The 19,990-nt window shown below is 38.6% G+C and overlaps 1 protein-coding gene across 1 annotated transcript in view; it reads right to left on the reverse strand.

Moving 5' to 3' along the window:
* Positions 1 to 19,990, reverse strand: part of OCA2 (OCA2 melanosomal transmembrane protein) — a 516,129-nt gene that overhangs the window by 479,591 nt on the left and 16,548 nt on the right. Inside the window, exon 2 of the mRNA XM_078078703.1 lies at positions 2,688 to 2,956. Within this exon, the coding sequence (XP_077934829.1) occupies positions 2,688 to 2,935 (248 nt within the window). The 5' untranslated portion in view covers positions 2,936 to 2,956. The remainder of the gene's footprint in view (positions 1 to 2,687; positions 2,957 to 19,990) is intronic.

The raw sequence follows: 19,990 nt of genomic DNA on the forward strand, positions 1-19,990 counted from the left end.
TCCTGGCTGCCATCTACTCTCAACCCCCTTGCTCCCAACCTGTGGACCTTCCCTGCACCACCCAGCCAGCAGGGCTGTCACAGGACATAACTATGGTCACCTTTGGCCCACAGGAGCTCTAGTTTCCAGAGAGGAGCATATCCTGAGCAACATGTGGTCAGATTTAGCAAATAAAAATAGAGTGCCCAGGCAAATTTGGTGTCAGATAAACTACAACTAATTTTTTAGTCTGAGAACTTCCCCCAAAATATTCATTTTTATCTGAAATTCACATTTGCAACCTACATTCTATCTGGTGACCCTCAGAGCACAAGATGTGACTCTGACCTTCAGTCTGCTGGTGAGATGTTAGCAAACATGAGGTGGCAGAAGCTTATGACCACCTCCGCTCCTGAGTGATGAAGCCTTTGGAAGGATGAGAGGCAGGTGGCCCATGGGGCCCCTAAGTCAGCTGGCAGCCACACCTGCACTGGCATAAGGGGTTAGACACCACCCTACAACCCATATGGTGTAGTTTGTATTTGGGGTCTGGCAAGAGATAGCTGATGTACCAGGTCAACACAGCTTCCAGAGAAGGTCTTCAGCCCCAGCTTCCCCACAGTCTGCCCTAATCCAATCCTACATAGAAATTCTGGAGGTATTCCTTCACCTTCCAAGGTGCCCTTAATTATTCATGCATTTCAGACCTAAAATTTTTATCAAAAGCAGTACTGGGTTTTGGGGTTTTTTTTTTTTTTTTTTTTGGTATGTATTATTATATTTTTAAGTACTAAAGAGGGAAAGATGAAAGAAGAGAGGGGAAGGAAAGGTGATTTAAAAATAAATTCCAGGTTGGTAAAAGAGCTAAATCTAAAGAGCAAAGTTTAAAACTTTTAGAAAACAGGAGACAATTTTTATGAAATCAGAGAGGAAATGGAGTTCTTAAAAATATCTGAGCTTAAAAATATTAACCCCAAAAAAGAGTACAAAACCATGAAAGATTTACAAATATAATCATATTGAATACTTTACTTAAAAAAAAAAAAACATAAATAGGGGCACCTGGGTGGCTCAGTGGGTTGAGCATCTGACTCTTGGTTTCGATTCAGGTTGTGATCTCAGGGTCGTGGGATCGAGTCCCACACTGGGCTCCATGCTCAGCATGGAGTCTGATTCAGATTCTCTCTCCCTCTGCCCCTCCCAACTGTGCTCTCTCTCTAAAATAATTAAATAAATCTTTTTTAAAAAATCATAACTAAAAAGAAAAGATGATCTTCTGGCTTGGAGAAGACCCTGCAACACAGGACCAAAGAGGGTTAATATGAAGAATTAAAAAAAAAAAAAAAAACCCACAACACAGAAAGAAAAATATTAACACCTCATTAGAAAATTGAGCAAAATGTATGAGGTTGTACATCATGAAAAACAAACCTAACTGTTTAGTAAACATGTGGGAAGAAGGTCTGCTTTCCTGGTCAACAAGGAAATGTAAATTTCCTTGCAAACCATGACATAGCACATCACATGTATCACATCTTCTCATGTTAAAGTCCCCCAGCACCAAATGTTGTAAAGGTGGGTGGGTAAATTGATACAATTATGAATCTGGTACATCTAGTAAATCCTAAGGTGCATACACTTTAGGAACCAACATTCGTTCTCAAGTAGAGAGATACTCTAGAGAATCCCCCCCACTTATACCCTAGAAAACCTATATGAGAAAATGTGTTGTAGGCAGTTTTTAATAGCAAAATACTAGGGAGTGGGGTAGACACTGAATAGCTACCTACAGGAGAAGACATATATTCATATACTGACATCTTATGTTAGCAATCCAAATGAATTAACAAAAACTACAGGCAGCCACACTGACAAATCCCAGAAACAAGTTGGACAAAAAGAGCAAAACAAGAGCATATACTATTTAGTGATACATAAACAAACAGTAAAAGTATGAACCTGCACATTGGTGAGATCAACAGTAAGCTGGAATAGGTCTTACCCTAGAGAAGAGGAGGGGACAGGATCATGGCAGGTGGTGGGGCTCTACACCACACTTGTATGCATTTCTGTGATGCTTTGCCTTTTTCAACATTAGACCACTGGTACTGTATGGGTCAGGTTCTGGCTGAGCAACTGCCCTGAGCAGGACTTAATGCCTGTGGGGACAAGGATACCCAGATCTGCAGGGTAAACAAGATGTCCCTACATGGGTATGAATAGACACTTATAGGATGCTTTTATATCTACTTATTGGCTTTACTTTGGTAAATATTTAAGGGTTTATCAAAAGTTCTTTTTTATGTAAATCTAGATTTTTCTAACATGAAAAACAATATTCAATTAATTCACTTGACATATTTGTAGGAATAAAGCATGTTCTAAGATATATATATGCATATTATATATATAAGCATGTAAATATATATCCTTTTTAAAGTCATGTAATAATTTTAATGCCTTAAAATAATCTAGTAAATGCAAATTTCATGCTAAAAATCTCTTTTTATTTTTATTACCTTTTGGAGTTATGTTAGCCACATTTTAGAAAGAGCATTCATTCAAAACAGGCCAGGAAAGTGCTAGAAAGATTCTTGCATTTCTTGCATAATACCTGAAAATTTTCTGACAAAAAATGGGGGAACTACTCACAGAAATCCAATATTTGTGAATTCCACATTTACAAGATAAAATTATTATAAACTCACCTCTGCTCTGTGAGGAATGAATCAAAATCTCGGTCCACAGAAGCCCAGCAGCTCTGCCCAGCTGCCCTGCTGGGGTAGGGGGTTGAGGGGTCTGCTTTGTTGACTCCCTGCTGTAGCCTGCAGTTGCTGGTGACAGGTCCTGCCAGTTCTGGCCTTCCCAGGCCAGCACACATGGGAGAAGATGTCTGATGTAGCTCCATCTCCAGCACACCAGAGGTCAGCCCACCATCTTTGTTCTCTAGATGCATGTTCCGTTCTCACTTTTCTCACTAGGTTAGCCAGAAAGAAACCACTGTTGATGAAAAGCAAATTGGGAATATTGTTTGCACCTTAGGGAACCCATATGGAATCCATTCAGTCTCTCTCTACCCTTGCTATTTTTTGGCCTCTTATAATGAGGCCTTTCCAGTGTTCCAGCATTCTAATATCATATGGGAAACAGTGTATGCTCATCTCCAAGGATGAACATTGTAGCACATTTCACACTAGCCATGACCTAAGTATTCAACAAGAAAGCATTAGTTAACTAAGTTGTAATATGTGCATAGTATGAAATACTATGCAACTAAAAATGATCTAAAGGGATACTGATTGGTAGTGGGAAATATTAAGGGTACAGAAAACAACATTGTTAGACTAGGATATTTTTCTTGAAATAAATATATACATAGCATATGCATAGAACAGAAGACCAAAAAGACCCAGCCTCCAAAATATTATTAACTCTGGGTGGTAAGGACTTTCTCCTTTGTTTCTGTCTTATGCTATGGTTTTATGGGTTTTTGCATCCCCCACTTTTTACATTTTTTTTAATTTTTTAATTTTATTCTTGTGTTTCATTTTGGCTTTGTTTTTTGGTTGTGGCTTCTGACCACTCCGGATTTTGCTAGGGTGCATCTTGCTTGGGTTGTGGTTGATATTTTGGCCTCTGCTCATTCACTCAACCATCCCTCAACAGAATTACTAGGAGGAGGAACTCTCAATAAGGAAAAGAAACAGAGACAATGTCCTCTGCCACAGAACAAATGGATATGGATATAAGCAAGATGTCAGAGATAGAATTCGGGATAGTAATCATAAAGTAAATAGCTAGGCTTGAAAAAAGCACTAGTGACAATATAGAATCTCTAAGAGCAGAAATGAGATCTAATCAGGCTGAACTAAAAAAATGCTATGAATGAGATACCATCTAAACTGGATACTCTAACAGCCAGGGCAAATGAGGCAGAAGAAAGAATTAGTGATCTAGAAGATAAGCTGGTGGAAAGGAAGTTGAGGAAAACAGAGATAGGCTGCTAGTAGCACAAGAGAAAAGGATTTGAGAGATTAATGATACCATTAAATGTTCCAATCTCAGAATTATTGGGACCCCCGAGGGGGTGGAGAAAGAAAGAGGGCTAGAAGGTATGTTTGAGCAAATCATAGCTGAGAACTTCCCTAATCTGGGGAAGGAAACAAGCATTAGAGTCCAAGAGGCAGAAAGGACCCCTCCCCAAATCAATAAAAATAGTCAACACACTGACACATAATAGTGAAGCTTGCTAATTTTACAGCCAAAGACACAATCCTGAGAATAGCCAGGGAGAGGAGGTTCCTGACATATGGAGGGAAGAATATCAGAATAACATCAGACCTGTCCACAGAAACCTGGCAAGCCAGAAAGGGCTGGCAAGACATATTCAGGGCACTAAATGAAAAGAACACGCAGCCAAGAACACTTTATCCAGCAAAGCTGTCATTCAGAATGGATGGAGAGATAAAGAGCTTTTAGGACAGGCAGAAACTGAAAGAATATGCAACCACCAAGCCAGCCCTGCAAGAAATATTAGGGAATTTTGGAAGGGAAGAGAGACTCCAAGAGTCACATAGACTAGAAAGAAACAGAGAAAATCTATAGAAACAGGGACGTTACAGGCAATACAATGGAACTACATTCATATCTTTCAGTAGTTACTCTGAATGTAAATGGGCTCAATGCTCCTATGAAAAGACACAGGGTTTCAGATTGGATTAAAAAAGCAGGACCCATCCATATGCTGTCTACAAGAGACCTGTTTTGAACCTAAAGATACCTCCAGATCAAAAGTGAGGGGATGGAGAACAATTTACCATGCTAATGGACCTCAAAAGAAAGCTGGGGTAGTAATCTTCATATCAGACAAATTAGATTTTAAACCAAAGACCATAATAAGAGAGGTAGAGGGACACTATATTATACTTAAAGGGTCTATCCAACAAGAAAATCTAACAGTTGTAAATATCTATGCCCCCAACATGGGAGCAGCCAATTATATAAACAAATTAATAACCAAAATAAACATATTGATAATAATACATTAATAGTAGGAGACCTCAAAACTCCACTCACAGCAATGGACAGATCATCTAAGCAGAGATCAACAAAGAAACAAGAGCTCTGAATCACACATTGGACCAGATGGACTTTGTAGATATATACAGAACATTCCATCCTAAAACAACAGAATACTCATTCTTCTCAAATGGACATGGAACTTTCTCTAGAACAGAGCACATACTGAATCACAAATCAGGTCTCAACTGATACCAAAAGATTGAGATTATTCCCTGCATATTTTCAGACCACAATGCTTTGAAACTGCAACTCAACCATAAGAAGAAATTTGCAAGGAACTCAAACACTTGGAAGTTAAAGAGCATCCTGCTAAAGAATGATTGGGTCAACCAGGAAATTCAAGAAGATTGTAAATAATTCATTGAAACTAATGAGAATGAAAACACATTGGTCCAAAACCTATGGGATACTGCAAAGGTGGTCCTAAGAGGGAAATACATAACCATCCAAGACTCTCTCAAAAAATTAGAAAAATCCCAAATGCACAAGCTAAACTTACATGTAAAGGACCTGGAGAAAGAACAGCAAATAAAGCCTAAACCAAGCAGGAGAAGAGAAATAATAAAGATTAGAACAGAAAACAAGGAAATATAAACCAGAACCAGTAGAACAGATCAATGAAACTAAAACCTGGTTCTTTGAAAGAATTAATAAGATCAATAAACCCCTGGCCAGACTTATCCAAAAGAAAAGAGAAAGGACCCAAATCAATAAAATCATGAATGAAAGGGGAGAGATCACGACCAATACCAAGGAAATAGAGACAATTATTAGAACTTATTACCAGCAGGCATATGCCAACAAACGAGGAAATGAGGAAGAAATGGATGCATTCTTGGACATTTATAAACTACCAAGACTGAAACAGGAAGAAATGGACAATCTGAATAGACCAATAACCAGTAAAGAAATTGAAGCAGTAATAAAAAACCTCCCAAAAAACAAGAGTCCAGGGCCAGATGGCTTCCCAGGGGAATTCTACCAATCATTTAAAGAAGAAATCATACCTATTCTACTGCAGCTGTTCCAAAAAATAGAAACGGAAGGGAAACATCCAAACGTGTTCCATGAGGCCAACATTACCCTGATCCCAAAACCAAAGACCCCATCAAAAAGGAGAATTACAGGCCACTATCCCTGATGAATATGGATGCCATAATACTTAACAAGATCCTAGCCAATAGGATCCAACAGTACATTAAAAGGATTATCCACCACTGACCAGATGGGATTTATTCCTGTGATGCAAGGGTGGTTCAACATTCGCAAATCAATCAACATGATAGAGCACATCAATAAAAGAAAAGACAAGAACCATATGATTCTCCCAATTGATGCAGAAAAAGCATTTGACAAAATACAGCATCTTTTCCTAATTAAAACTTTTCAGAGTGAGGGATAGAGGGAACATTCCTCAATTCATAAAAATATGAAAAGCCCACAGCAAATATCATTCTCAATGGGGAAAAGCTGAGGGCTTTTCCATTAAGGTCAGGAACATGACAGGATGCCCCCTCTCACCACTATTGTTCAACATAGTACTAGAGTTCTAGCCTCAGCAATCAGACAACAAAAAGAAATAAAAGGCATTCAAATTGGCAAGGAAGAAGTCAAACTCTCTCTCTTCCCAGATGATATGATACTTTGTGTGGAAAACCCAAAAGACTCCACCCCCAAATTACTAGAAGTCATACAGCAATTCAGCAACATGGCAAGATACAAAATCAATGCACAGAAATCAGTTGAATTTCTATACACTAACAATGTAACTGAAGATAGAGAAATTAAGGAATCAATTCCATTTACACTAGGACCAAAAACCATAAGGTACCTAGGAATAAACCTAACCAAAGAGATGAAGGATCTATACTCTAGAAACTACAGAACACTTATGAAAGAAATTGAGGAAGATGTAAAGAGATGGGAAAACATTCCATGCTCGTGGATTGGAAGAATAAACACTGTTATTTGTATGTAACAATCATATGTAACATATGGTTCACTCATATGCTACCCAGAGCAATCTACACTTTCAATGCCATCCCTATCAAATTACCATTGACATTTTTCACAGAGCTGGAACAAACAATCCTAAAATTTGTATGGGACCAGAAAAGACCCCGAATCGCCAAGGGAATGTTGAAAAAGAAAAACAAAGCTGGGGACATGGTGATGCCTGACTTCAAGTTATTACAAAGCTATGATCATCAAGACAGCCTGGTATTGGCACAAAAACAGACACATAGATCAATGGAACAGAATAGAGATCCAAGAAATGGACCCTCAACTCTATGGTCAACTAATCTTTGACAAATCTGGAAAGAATATCCAATGGAAAAAAAGTCTCTTCAGTAAATGGTGCTGGGAAAATTGGACAGCCACATGCAGAAGAATGAAACTGGACCATTCTCTTACACCATACACAAATATAAACTCAAAATGGATGAAAGACCTAAATGTGAGAGAGGAGTCCATCAAAATCCTAGAAGAGAACATAGGCAGTAACCTCTTTGACATGGGCCACAGCAACTTCTTTGAAGATACATCTCTAAAGGCAAGGGAAACAAAAGCAAAAATGAACTTTTGGGACTTATCAAGATAACAAGCTTCTGGGTGCCTGGGTGGCTCAGTTGGTTAAGCGTCTGCCTTTGCTCAGGTCATGATCCCGGGGTCCTGGGAGAAGTGGGGAGCCTGCTTCTCCCTCTCCCTCTGCCCTTCCCCCTGCTTGTGCTGTCTCTCTCTCTCTCTCAAATAAATAAATAAAATCTTTTTAAAAAGATAACAAGCTTCTTCACAGCAAAGGAAAGAGTCAACAAAACTAACAGGCAACCCACGGAATGGGAGAAGATATTTGCAAATGACATTACAGATAAAGGGATGATATCCAAGATATATAAAGAACTTCTGGAACTCAACATCCAAAAAAACAAATAATTCCATCAATAAATGGGTAGAAGACATGAACAGACACTTCTCCAAAGAAGACATACAAATGGCTAACAGACACATGTAAAAATGTTCATCATCACTAGCCATCAGGGAAATACAAATCAAAACCACAATGAGATACCACCTTATACCAGTTAGAGTGGCAAAAATTAACAAAACAGGAAACAACAAATGTTGGCGAGGATGTGGAGAAAGGGGAACCCTCTTATACTGTTGGTGGGAATGCAAGCTGGTACAGCCACTCTGGAAAACAGTATGGAGATTCCTCAAGATGTTAAAAATAGAGCTACACTACAACCCAGCAATTGCACTACTAGGTATTTACTCCAAAGATACAGATGTAGTGAAAAGAAGGGGCACATGCACCCCGATGTTCAGAGCAGCAATGTCCACAATAGCCAAACTGTGGAAGGAGACAAGATGCCCTTCAACAGATGAATGGATAAAGAAGATGTGGTACATATATACAATTGAATATTACTCAGCCATCAGAAAGTATGAATACCTACCATTTTCATCAATATGGATAGAACTGGAGGGGATTATGCTAAGTGAAATAAATCAAGCAAAGAAAGACAATTATCATATGGTTTCACTCATATGTAACATAAGGAATAATGCAGAGGACCATAGGGGAAGGGAGGGAAAACTGAATGGGAAGATCAGAGAAAGAGACAAACCATGAGAGACTCTGGACTCTGGGAAACAAACTGAGGGTTACAAAAGGGAGGGGGTTGGGGGAATGGGGTAACTGAGTGATGGGCATTAAGGAGGGCACGTGTTGTGATGAGTTCTGGGTGTTATATGTAACTAATGAATCATTGAACACTACATCAAAAAATAATGGTGTACTATATGTTGGCTAACTAACCATAATTTTTTTTAAAAAAGACAAATATCATATCAGACAAATGAGGTTTTAAACCAAAGACTATAACAAGATATGAGAAAGGGCATTATATCATAATTAAGGGGTCTATCCATGAAGAAGATCTAACAGTAGCACCTAAATGAATAAAATCAGTGAATAACAAACATAAACTCATTGAAAATAATACAATTATAGTAGAGGACTTTAACACCCCACTTACAGCAATGGACAGATCATCTAAGCAGAAAATCAACAAGAAAACAATGGCTTTGAATGATAATACACTGGACCACATGGACTTACAGACATATTCAGAACATTTCATCCTGAAGCAGCAGAATACAAATTCTTTCCCTTTTTTAAAGATTTATTTATTCATTTTAGAGAGAGAAAGAGAGAGCATGCATGGGGGAAGGGCAGAAGAGGAAGAGCGAGAATCTCAAGCAGACTCCCTGCTGACTGCAGAGCCCAACACTGGGCTCCATCCCACGATCCTGAGATCATGACCTAAGCCAAAATCAAGAGTCCAAGCCTAACAAATTTAGCCAACCACGTGCCCCTACACATTCTTTTCTAGTGCACATGGAACATTTTCCAGAATAGATTACATACTCAGTCAAAAATCAGCCCTCAACAAATACAAAAAGATCGAGATCATACTGTGCATATTATCAGACCACAGCATTATAAAACCTGAAGTCAACCACAAGAAAATATTTAGAAAGACCACAAATAAATGTAGGTTAAAGAACACCCTACTAAAGAATGAATGTGGGAAACGAGGTGTGGGCAGAAAGGGGGCCGCCCCCTCACCCGTCATGCAATGCATGTTCATGGGGAACCTGATGCTAAACCATTCGTAGACGACCTGCTTCTGGGTCGGGGTTTTGTACGTAGCAGGGCAGCTCCCTCAGTATGATCTATTGAAAGTCAGCCCTCCAAACAAGGGTTTATATCAGAAGAGGAAAAAAAAGGATGAATGGGTTAACCAGGAAATTAAAAAAGAAATGAAAAAATACATAGAAGAAAATAAAAACGAAAACACGACAGTCCAAACCGTTTGGAGGTAGCAAACACAGTCATAAAAGGGAAGAATATTGCAGTACTGGCCCACCTCAAGCAGCAATAAAAATCTCAAATACACAACTTAACCTCACAACTAAAGGAGCTAGACAAGGAACAAATAAAGTGTAAAGCCCTCAGAAGAAGGGAAATAATAAAGAGTAGAACAGATCAGTGATATAGAAATTAAAAACAAACAAACAAACAGTAGAACAGATCAGCAGGAGACGGTTCTTTGAAAGAATTAACAAAATTGACAAACCCCTAGCTAGACTTATGAAAAAGAAAAGAAGAAAGACCCAAATAGATAAAATCATGAAAGAAAGGGGAGAACCAACAGAAATAAAATTATTAGAGAATACTATGAAAAAGTATATGCCAAGAAACTGGGCAACAGGGAAGAAATGGAAAAATTCCTAGAGACCTACAAACTACCAAAACTGAAACAGGAAGAAATAGAAAATTTGAACAGACCTATAACCAGCAAAGAAATTGAATCAGTAATCAAAAATCTCCCAACAAACAAGAGTCCATGGCCAGATGGCTTTCTAGGAGAATTCTACCAAACCTTTAAAGAAGTAATATCTATTCTTCTAAAAAAGTTCCAAAAAAATAGAAAGGGAAGGAAAACTTCCAAACTCATTCTAAAAAGCCAGTATTGATTCCAAAACCAGGCAAAGACGCCACTACAAAGGAGAATTACAGGACAATATCTCTGATGAACATGGATGCAAAAATTCTCAATAAAATACTAGCAAATTGAATTCAACAGTACATTTTTTAAAAGATTTTATTTATTTATTTGAGTGAGAGAGAGAGAGCACAAGCAGGGGGAGGGACAGAGGGAAAAGCAGACACCAGACATGGGGCTCAATCGATCTCAGGACTCCAGGATCATGACCTGAGCTGAAGGCAGATGTTTAACCAACTGAGCCAACTAGGCACCCCAAGAATTCAACAGTACATTAAAAGAATTACTCATTGTGATCAAGTGGGATTTATTTCCGGGATCCTGAGGTGGTTCAACATTTGCAAATCAACCAATGTGATACACCACATTAATAAGAGAAAGAATAAGAACCATATGATCTTGTCAATAGATGCAGAAAAAGCATTTGACAAAATACAGCATCCTTTCTTGATTAAAACCCTCAACAAACTAGGGATAGATGGAATATACCTCAGTATCATAAAGGCCCTATACAAAAACCCACAGCTAATAATATTCTCAATGTGGAGAAACTGAGAGCCTCTCCCCAGCAGTCATGAACAAGACAAGGGTGTCCACTCTCACCATTACTATTTAACATAGTATTGGAAGTCAGCCTCAGCAATCAGATAACAAAAAGAAATCAAATTCATCCAAATTGGCAAGAAGTCAAACTTTCACTATTTGCAGATGATATGATACTCTATGTAGAAAACCCAAAAGACCCCACCAAAACAATCGCTAGAACTCATACATGAATTCAGCAAAATTGTAGGATATAAAATCAATGTGCAGAAATCTCTTGCATTTCTATACACCAATAATGAAACAGCAGAAAAAGAAATCAAGGAATTGCTCCCATTTGCAATTGCACCAAAAACCATAAGATACCTAGGAATAAACCTAACTAAAGAGGTAAAGGATCTGTACTCTGAAAACTACAGAACACTTATGAATGAAACTGAAGAGGACACAAAGAAACGAAAAGCATTCCGCGCTCATGGATTGGAAGAACAAACATTGCTAAAAATGTCTATACTACCCAAAACAATCTACAGATTTAAGGCAATCCCTATCAAAATACCATCAGCATTTTTCATAGAGCTAGAACAAACAATCTTAAAATTTGTACAGAACCACAAAAGACCCCAAATATGCAAAGCATTTCTGAAAAACAAAAACAAAACTGGATTTCACAATTCTGGATTTCAAGCTCTATTACAAAGCTGTAGTCATTAAGACAGTATGGTACTGGCACAAAAACAGACACATATATCAATGGAACAGAATACAGAACCCAGAAATGGACCCACAACTATATGGTCAACTAATCTTCAACAAAGCAGGAAAGAATATCCAATGGAAAAAGGGGTCTCTTCAACAAATGGTGTTGGGAAAACTGGTCAGCTACATGCAGAAGAATGAAACTGGACCACTTTCTTACACCATACACAAAAATAAACTCAAAATGGATGTAAAACCTAAATGATCATAAAGACCTAAATATGAATAGACATTTTTCCAAAGAAGATATTCAGAGGGCTGACAGACACATGAAAAGATGGTCAACACTCATCATTAGGGAAATGCAAATTAAAACCATGATGAGATACCACCTCACACCTGTCAGAATGGCTAAAATTAACAACACAAGAAACAACAGGTATTGGCAAGGATATGGAGAAAGACAATTATATGGTTTCACTCATATGTGGAATATGAGAAACAGCACGAAGGATCATAGGGGAAGGGAGGGAAAATGGAATGGAAAGAAATCAGAGAGGGAGACAAACCATGAGAGACTCTTAACTATAGGAAACAAACTGAGGGTTGCTGGAGGGGAGGTGGGGGGGATGGTGTAACTGGGTGAGGGGCATTAAGGAGGGCATGTGATGTGATGAGCACTGGGTGTTATATGCAACTGATGAATTGCTGAACTCTACATCCTAAACTAATAATGTACTATATGTTGGCTAATTGAATTTAAATAAAAAAATTTTTAAAAAAAATTTGTTATTTACCATACAGAGCAATATTGGTTTCTGGAGTAGAATTCAGTGATTCATTGCTTGCATACAACACCCAGTGCTCATCACAAGTGCCCTCTTTAATACCCATCACCCATCTAGCCCATCCATCAACCATCTCCCTCCATCAACCCTCAGTTTGTTCTCTATCATTAAGAGTCACTTATGGCTTGTTTACCTCTTTCCTTTTTTCTCTTCCCCCTTCCCATATGTTCATCTGTTTTGTTTCCTAAATTCCACATATGAGTGAGATTGTATGGTATTTGTCTTTCTCTGACTTATTACGCTTAGCATAAGACACTCTAGCTCTGTCCACATTGTTGCAAATGGCAAGGTTTCATTCTTTTTGATGGCTGAGTAATACTCCACTGTGTATATATGTGACATCTTCTTTATCTGTTCATTTGGACTCTCTCCAGTTTGGTTGTTGTTGACAATGCTGCTATAAACACCGGGTGCATGTACCCCTTCGAATCTATTTTTGTATTCTTTAAGCAAATAGCTAAGTAGTGCAATTAGTGGGTTGTAAGGTAGTTCTATTTTTAACTTTTTTTTAAAAGATTTTATTTATTTATTTGACAGAGAGAGAGACAGAGAGAGAGCGAATACAAGCAGGAGAAGTGGGTGAGGGAGAAGCAGGCTCCCCACTGAGCAGGGAGCCCAATGCGGGGCTTGATCCCAGAACTCTGGGATCATGACCTGAGCCGAAGGCAGCCGCTTAACCGACTGAGCCACACAGGCATCCCTATTTTTAACTTTTTGAGGAACCTCCAAACTGTTCTCCAGAGTGGCTGCACCAGTTTGCACTCCCACTTACAGTGCAAGAGGGTTTCCCTCTCTCGACACCCTTGCTAACATTTTAATTTAAAAAATTAAAAAGATAGGGGCTCCTTGTGTTGGGCTCCTTGCTCAGAGGGAAGGCTGCTTCTTCCTCTCCCTCTGCCCTGTTTGTGCTCTCTCTCACTCTCCTCTCTCAAATAAAATCTTTAAAAATAAATTAATTAATTAAAGTAATTTTTAAAAAGATGCATCTCAGGACTTTTGCTCCCAGGAAGACAGAGTAAACCTACTTTTCCCTCTTCCTCTTGCTAAATACAATGAAAAACCTGACATTTTGTATAAAACAACCATTAGAAGACTCTGAAAGGTAGAGAAGAAAGAAAACTGGTTAGGGACACAAGAAATGACACATCAGTGAAGCCCCTGAATTTTTATTTTGTCTCATATATCTCAGACAGGGTGCTGAAGAAGTTGGCAACCTGGAAACACCAACAAGCACAAACCAAGAAAAGCCTGCTTTTTCTAGCCAAAGGAGCAGTTAAGGCACAGCTTAGTAGAACAAAAAACTTGTAAGCAATAATTGCTTTACTGCAGCCAAATGCTGCAAATCCACATCCACCCAAGACAGCAAAGGCCAAGTGAGGTACCTAAACCTCTACCCTCCCCAGGCTAAAATAAGGGGCCCAGGCCTCCATCCCTACTGGTGTCAGAAAAGACTGATGAGGATCTGGGATGTTCATCTCTGCTGGGTGTTAGGGAGTCCCACCTCCTCCCTACACACCCCTCACCTCCCTGTGAGGGCAGAGATAACTTCCTGCAATAAAAGGAATCCTTCCCCCTTCTTGCTAAGGTGTCAGAGGAGGCCAAGTGGAAAGTCAGGACTTTAACCACTGCTTGGCAGTAATGAGGAAACCCCCAATGGTGTCATTAGAAGTAATAAGATGAACTACCCTCTTCCATGTGGGATGGTATAGCAGAGGCCCAGTGGGGAGCCAGAGTTCTCATCCTTGCCCAGCAATAATAGAGAATCCTTCCTCATCTTGACGCCAACTGAGGCCAAGTGAAAAACTTGGGCTTCTAACCCCACCTGGAAGCAATGAAGCAGTACCAGGCACTTCTGCTGGAGTGGTGTCAGAGGAAGCCAGTTAAACATGTACTAATAGGAATATAGAGTCTTATAATACCCAAAATGTGCAATGAAACTCATAAGGTTTCAATAAAAAAAAATCAGCTATCAACAGTGATAACCAGGAAAACCTCAACTTGACAGAAAATAGATAACAACACTGAGATGAGAGATGTTAGAATTATCTGACTGAGATTTTTAAGGCAATCAAAATAAAAACACATCAACAAAAAGTAACAGACACACTTGGAACATTGGGAAAAAATAGAAATTCTCAGCAAAGAAATAGTCTCAGAAAAGAAGAGCCAAATAGAAGTGAAAAACACAACAGCAAAATTAAAAATTCAATAGATGAGTTCAACAACAAGATGGGGGGGGTGAGAAAAGAACTCAGAACAACAGAAATCCAATCTGATAGAGTAAAAAAAAAAAAATTAACAGAACGTCAGAAACATGTGGGATAATAACAAGATTTAACATTCATGTAATCAGAATCCCAGAAGACAAAGATTATGAAAAAGTACTTGAAGGAGTTGAAAGTACTTGAAGTACCTGAAAGTACTTGAAAAAAGTACTTGAAAAATACTTGAAAAGTACTTGAAAAAGTACTTGAAATACTTGAATGGCTGAAAACTCCCCAAATTTGGCAAAACACATAAACCTACAGATCCAAGACACTTAACGATACTAAAAAAAGGATAAATCCAAAGAAACCCACATCAAGACATATCACAAACTTCTGAAAACTAAAGACAAAGAAAAAAATCTTGAAACCACTAACAGAAATGACAACATACTTATAAGGTAAAAATTATTCAAATGACAGAAACCATGGAGGCAGAAGAAGTGGCACCATATTTTTTCAAGAAATGAGACAAAAGAACTGTCAACATAGAATTATTTTGCATAGTGGGATGGATTAGCCTGGTGATGGGTATTAAAGAGGGCATGTATTGAATGGAGCACTGGTTGTTATACGCAAACAATGGATCATGGAACACTACATCAAAAACTAATGATATAATGTATGGTAATTAACATAACATAATAAAATAAAATTTTTAAAAATTTTTTAAAATTTGAAAAAATAAAATAGATAAGTTGGATAATCCTGTAACTATTAAGTAGACTGAATTTATATTTTTAAATTCCCAAAATACAAATCTCCAGACCCAGATGATTATTTGAAAAATGCTACCAAACATTTAAAGAAGAATTAACACCAATTCTACCCAATTTCTTCCAGAAAATAAAGATGAGGTACACTTCCGAGGTAATTTTATGAGGTTAGTGTTACCCTTATACCAAAATCAGACAGAGGCCTATAGGAAAGGGAAAGGGAAAGGCAAAAGGAAAGCAAGGGAAGGGAAGGGAGAAAGAGAAAAAGAAAAGAAGAAGGAAAGAAAGAAAGAAGAAAGAAAGAAAGAAAGAAAGAAAAGAAAGAAAGAAAGAAAGAAAGAAAGAAAGAAAGAAAGAAAGAAAGAAAGAAAGAAAGAAAGAAAGAAAAAGAAAGAAAGAAAGAAAGGAAGAAAGAAAGAAAGAAAGGGAAGAAAGAAAGAAAGAAAGGGAAGAAAGAGAAGGAAGGAAGGAAAGGGTGGAAGGAAGGAAAGGGTGGAAGGAAAAGAGAGACAGAGAGGGAGGGAGGGTGGGAAGGAGGAAGGAAGGGAGGGAGGGGAAGTGACGGAAGGAGGAAAAGAAAAATTACAACCCAAAAATCCTTAAAATATTAGCAAAGGAAATTCAGCAATATATAATATACACCATGACCAAGTATAGTTTATTCCAGAGATGCAAAACTAGTTCAGTATTCACAAATTGATCAATGTTAACTATACAGTTACTGTATGATTCAGTAATTCTACTTCTAGGTAGATAACCAAGAGAAATGGAACACCTGCCCACACAAAAACATGTACATTTTTTATAAAAGTATTATTCATAATACTCAAAAAGTAAAAACAACCCAAGTGTCCATCACTGATTAATGGATAAATAAAATGTGGTATATCCATATGATATAATACTATTCAACAATGAAAATAAATAGTGTAATGATACATACTATGACAGGGATGAACTTTAAAAACATTAAGTGAAAGAAGCCAGTCACAAAAGAGCACATGTTGCCTGATTCCATTTGTATATGAAATCTTCTGAATAGGCAAATCTATAGAGACAGAAAACAGATTAGTGTTTGTCATTAAGGGAGGAGAGAAAAATCCAAGGAAAATGAGTGACAATGCATATGGAGTTTCATTTTGGGTTAGTGAAAATGCTCTAAAATTGACTGTGGTGATGGTCATCCAATTGAGTAGATATAGTAAAAACCATTGAACTATACCTTTTAAATGGATGTATTATATGATGTTAATTATATATCAATAAAGCTAATAAAAACATCAATCAATATGATCTACCATATTAACAGGCAAAAGAGGAAAAATCATATGATCATATCAACTGATGCAGAAAAATATATGGCAAAATTCTACACCCACTCATGATAAAAACTTAAAGAAAATTGGGATAGAGGGGAAATTCCTCAACTTGAAAAATATATCTACAAAAAACAGTAAACAACATACTTAATGTAAAGAAACTTGAAGCTTTCCTTTATGATCAAGAATAAGGCAAGAGGGGAAAAGGAGCAAGATGGCAGAGGTAGGAGACCTAAATTTCGTCTCATTCCAGGAATTCAGCTAGATAGTTATCAAACCATTCTGAACACCTACAAACTCAAAAGGAGATCGAAGAAAAGAATAGCAGCAATCCTATGACCAGAAAAGCGACCAATTTCTGGAAGGTAGGATGTGCGGAGAAGTGAACCTGAGGCAATATTTGGGAAGTTAGACCAACTTCCCAAAGTTGGGAAGGAGGGAGGGAGGAGGGAGGGAGCCTCTGTCAGCCAGCTACCAGCAAGTGATAGAGCAGTGGAGCACAAAATCAGAACTTTTAGAAGTCTGTTCTGATGAGGGACGTTGCTCCAGTGGCTAAGTGGGGGTGGAACCCTCGCTGGGACAGTGTGGTCTCAGGACCCTCGGGGTCACAGAAAGACCGGGGGTTCCTGAGTGTGGCAGAGCTCCCAGGTATCAGAGTAGAGAAGCCAGTTGCAAAGACAGAGCCGAGGATTGGGCTCTCAGCTTGGGGTTGCCATAAACCATGATTCGCAGCACAGTCGGGCCACTACTCTTTGAGCAGGGACCCAACAAGCAGCAGATCTGGGGAGACTCCCCTTCCTCACCCAGGAGGAGCGGTGTGGTAGTGTACCACAGGAATCTGCTGGGTTTGGAGACCCCAAATGGGGTCATGTGCCAGAGAGAAACACTCGGTCACAGGCATCACAATTGCAGGCTTCAAGCTCTATTACAAAGCTGTCATCATCAAGACAGTATGGTACTGGCACAAAGACAGACATAGATCAATGGAACAGAATAGAGAGCCCAGAAATGGACCCTCAACTCTATGGTCAACTAATCTTTGACAAAGCAGGAAACAATGTCCAATGGAAAAAAGACAGTCTCTTCAACAAATGGCGTTGGGAAAAGTGGACAGCCACATGCAGAAGAATGAAACTGGACCATTTCCTTGCACCACACACAAAAATGGACTCAAAATGGATGAAAGACCTAAATGTGAGCCAGGAATCCATCAAAATCCTTGAGGAGAACACAGGCAGCAACCTCTTTGACCTCAGCTGCAGCAACTTCTTCCTGGAAACATCGCCAAAGGCAAGGGAAGCAAGGGTAAAAATGAACTATTGGGACTTCATCGAGGTAAAAACCTTTTGCACAGCAAAGGAAACAGTCAACAAAACCGAAAGACAACCGACAGAATGGGAGAAGATATTTGCAAATGACATATCAGATAAAGAGCTTGTATCCAAAATCTATAAAGAACTTATCAAACTCAACCAAAGAACAAATAATCCAATCAAGAAATGGGCAGAAGACATGAACAGACATTTCTCCAAAGAAGACATCCAAATGGCCAACAGACACATGAAAAAGTGCTCAACATCACTCGACATCAGGGAAATACAAATCAAAACCTCAGTGAGATACCATCTCACACCAGTCAGAATGGCTAAAATGAACAAGTCAGGAAACGACAGATGTTGGCAAGGATGCAGAGAAAGGGGAACCCTCCTACACTATTGGGAATGCAAGCTGGTGCAGCCACTCTGGAAAACAGTATGAAGGTTCCTCAAAAAGTTGAAAATAGAGCTACCCCATGACCCAGCAATTGCACTACAGGGTATTTACCCCAAAGATACCAATGTAGTGATCGGAAGGGGCACATGCACCCCAATGTTTATAGCAGCATTGTCCACAATAGCCAAACTATGGAAAGAGCTTAGATGTCCATCAACAGATGAATGGATAAAGAAGATGTGGTATATATATGATGGAATATTATGCAGCCATCAAAAAAAAGAAATCTTGCCATTTGCAATGACGTGGATGAACTAAAGATTATCATGCTAAGTGAATAAGTCAATTAGAGAAAGACAATTATCATATGATCTCACTGATATAAGGAATTTGAGAAACATGACAGAGGATCATAGGGTAAGGGAGGGAAAAAATGAAACAAGATGAAACCAGAGAGGGAGATAAACCATAAGAGACTCTTTTTTTTTTTTTTTTAAGATTTTATTTATTCATTTATTTGAGTGAGTGAGAGAGAGCACATGAGAGGGGGGAAGGTCAGAGGGAGAAGCAGACTCCCTGCCGAGCAGGGAGCCCGATGTGGGACTCAATCCCGGGACTCCAGGATCATGACCTGATCCGAAGGCAGTCGCTTAACCAACTGAGCCACCCAGGAGCCCACCATAAGAGACTCTTAATCTCAGGAAACAAACTGAGGTTTGCTGGAGTGGAAGGTGGTGAGAGGGATGGGGTGGCAAGGTGATGGACATTGGGGAGGGTATGTGCTATGGTGAGTGCTGTGAACTGTGTAAGACTGTTGAATCACAGACCTGTACCCCTGAAACAAAAAATACATACATACATACATACATAAAATTGCAAACTCCCCCCCCCAAAAAAAGAGAAAAAAGAATAAGGCAAGGGTGTCTACTCTCATCAATCCTATTCAACATGATACTGGAAGTTGTAGCCAGTGCAATAGGGCAAGAAAAGGGAAAAGGCATAGAGAGCAAAAAGGAAGAAATAAAACTGTCCCAATTTGCAGATGGTATGATTTTCTACATAATAAAATCCCAAGTAATCTATAAAAAAAAAAAAAAAAAAAAAAAAAAAACCTCATAGCCTGAGTTCATCAAAGTCACAGGATCCAAGATAAATATTTTAAAAATCTGTATTTCCATATACCATCAATGAACATGTTGACATCAAAATTAAAAATACAAAACAGGGGCGCCTGGGTGACTCAGTCATTAAGTG

This window comes from Halichoerus grypus, chromosome 8 (genome assembly GCF_964656455.1).
Source record: "Halichoerus grypus chromosome 8, mHalGry1.hap1.1, whole genome shotgun sequence".
NCBI lineage: Eukaryota > Metazoa > Chordata > Mammalia > Carnivora > Phocidae > Halichoerus > Halichoerus grypus.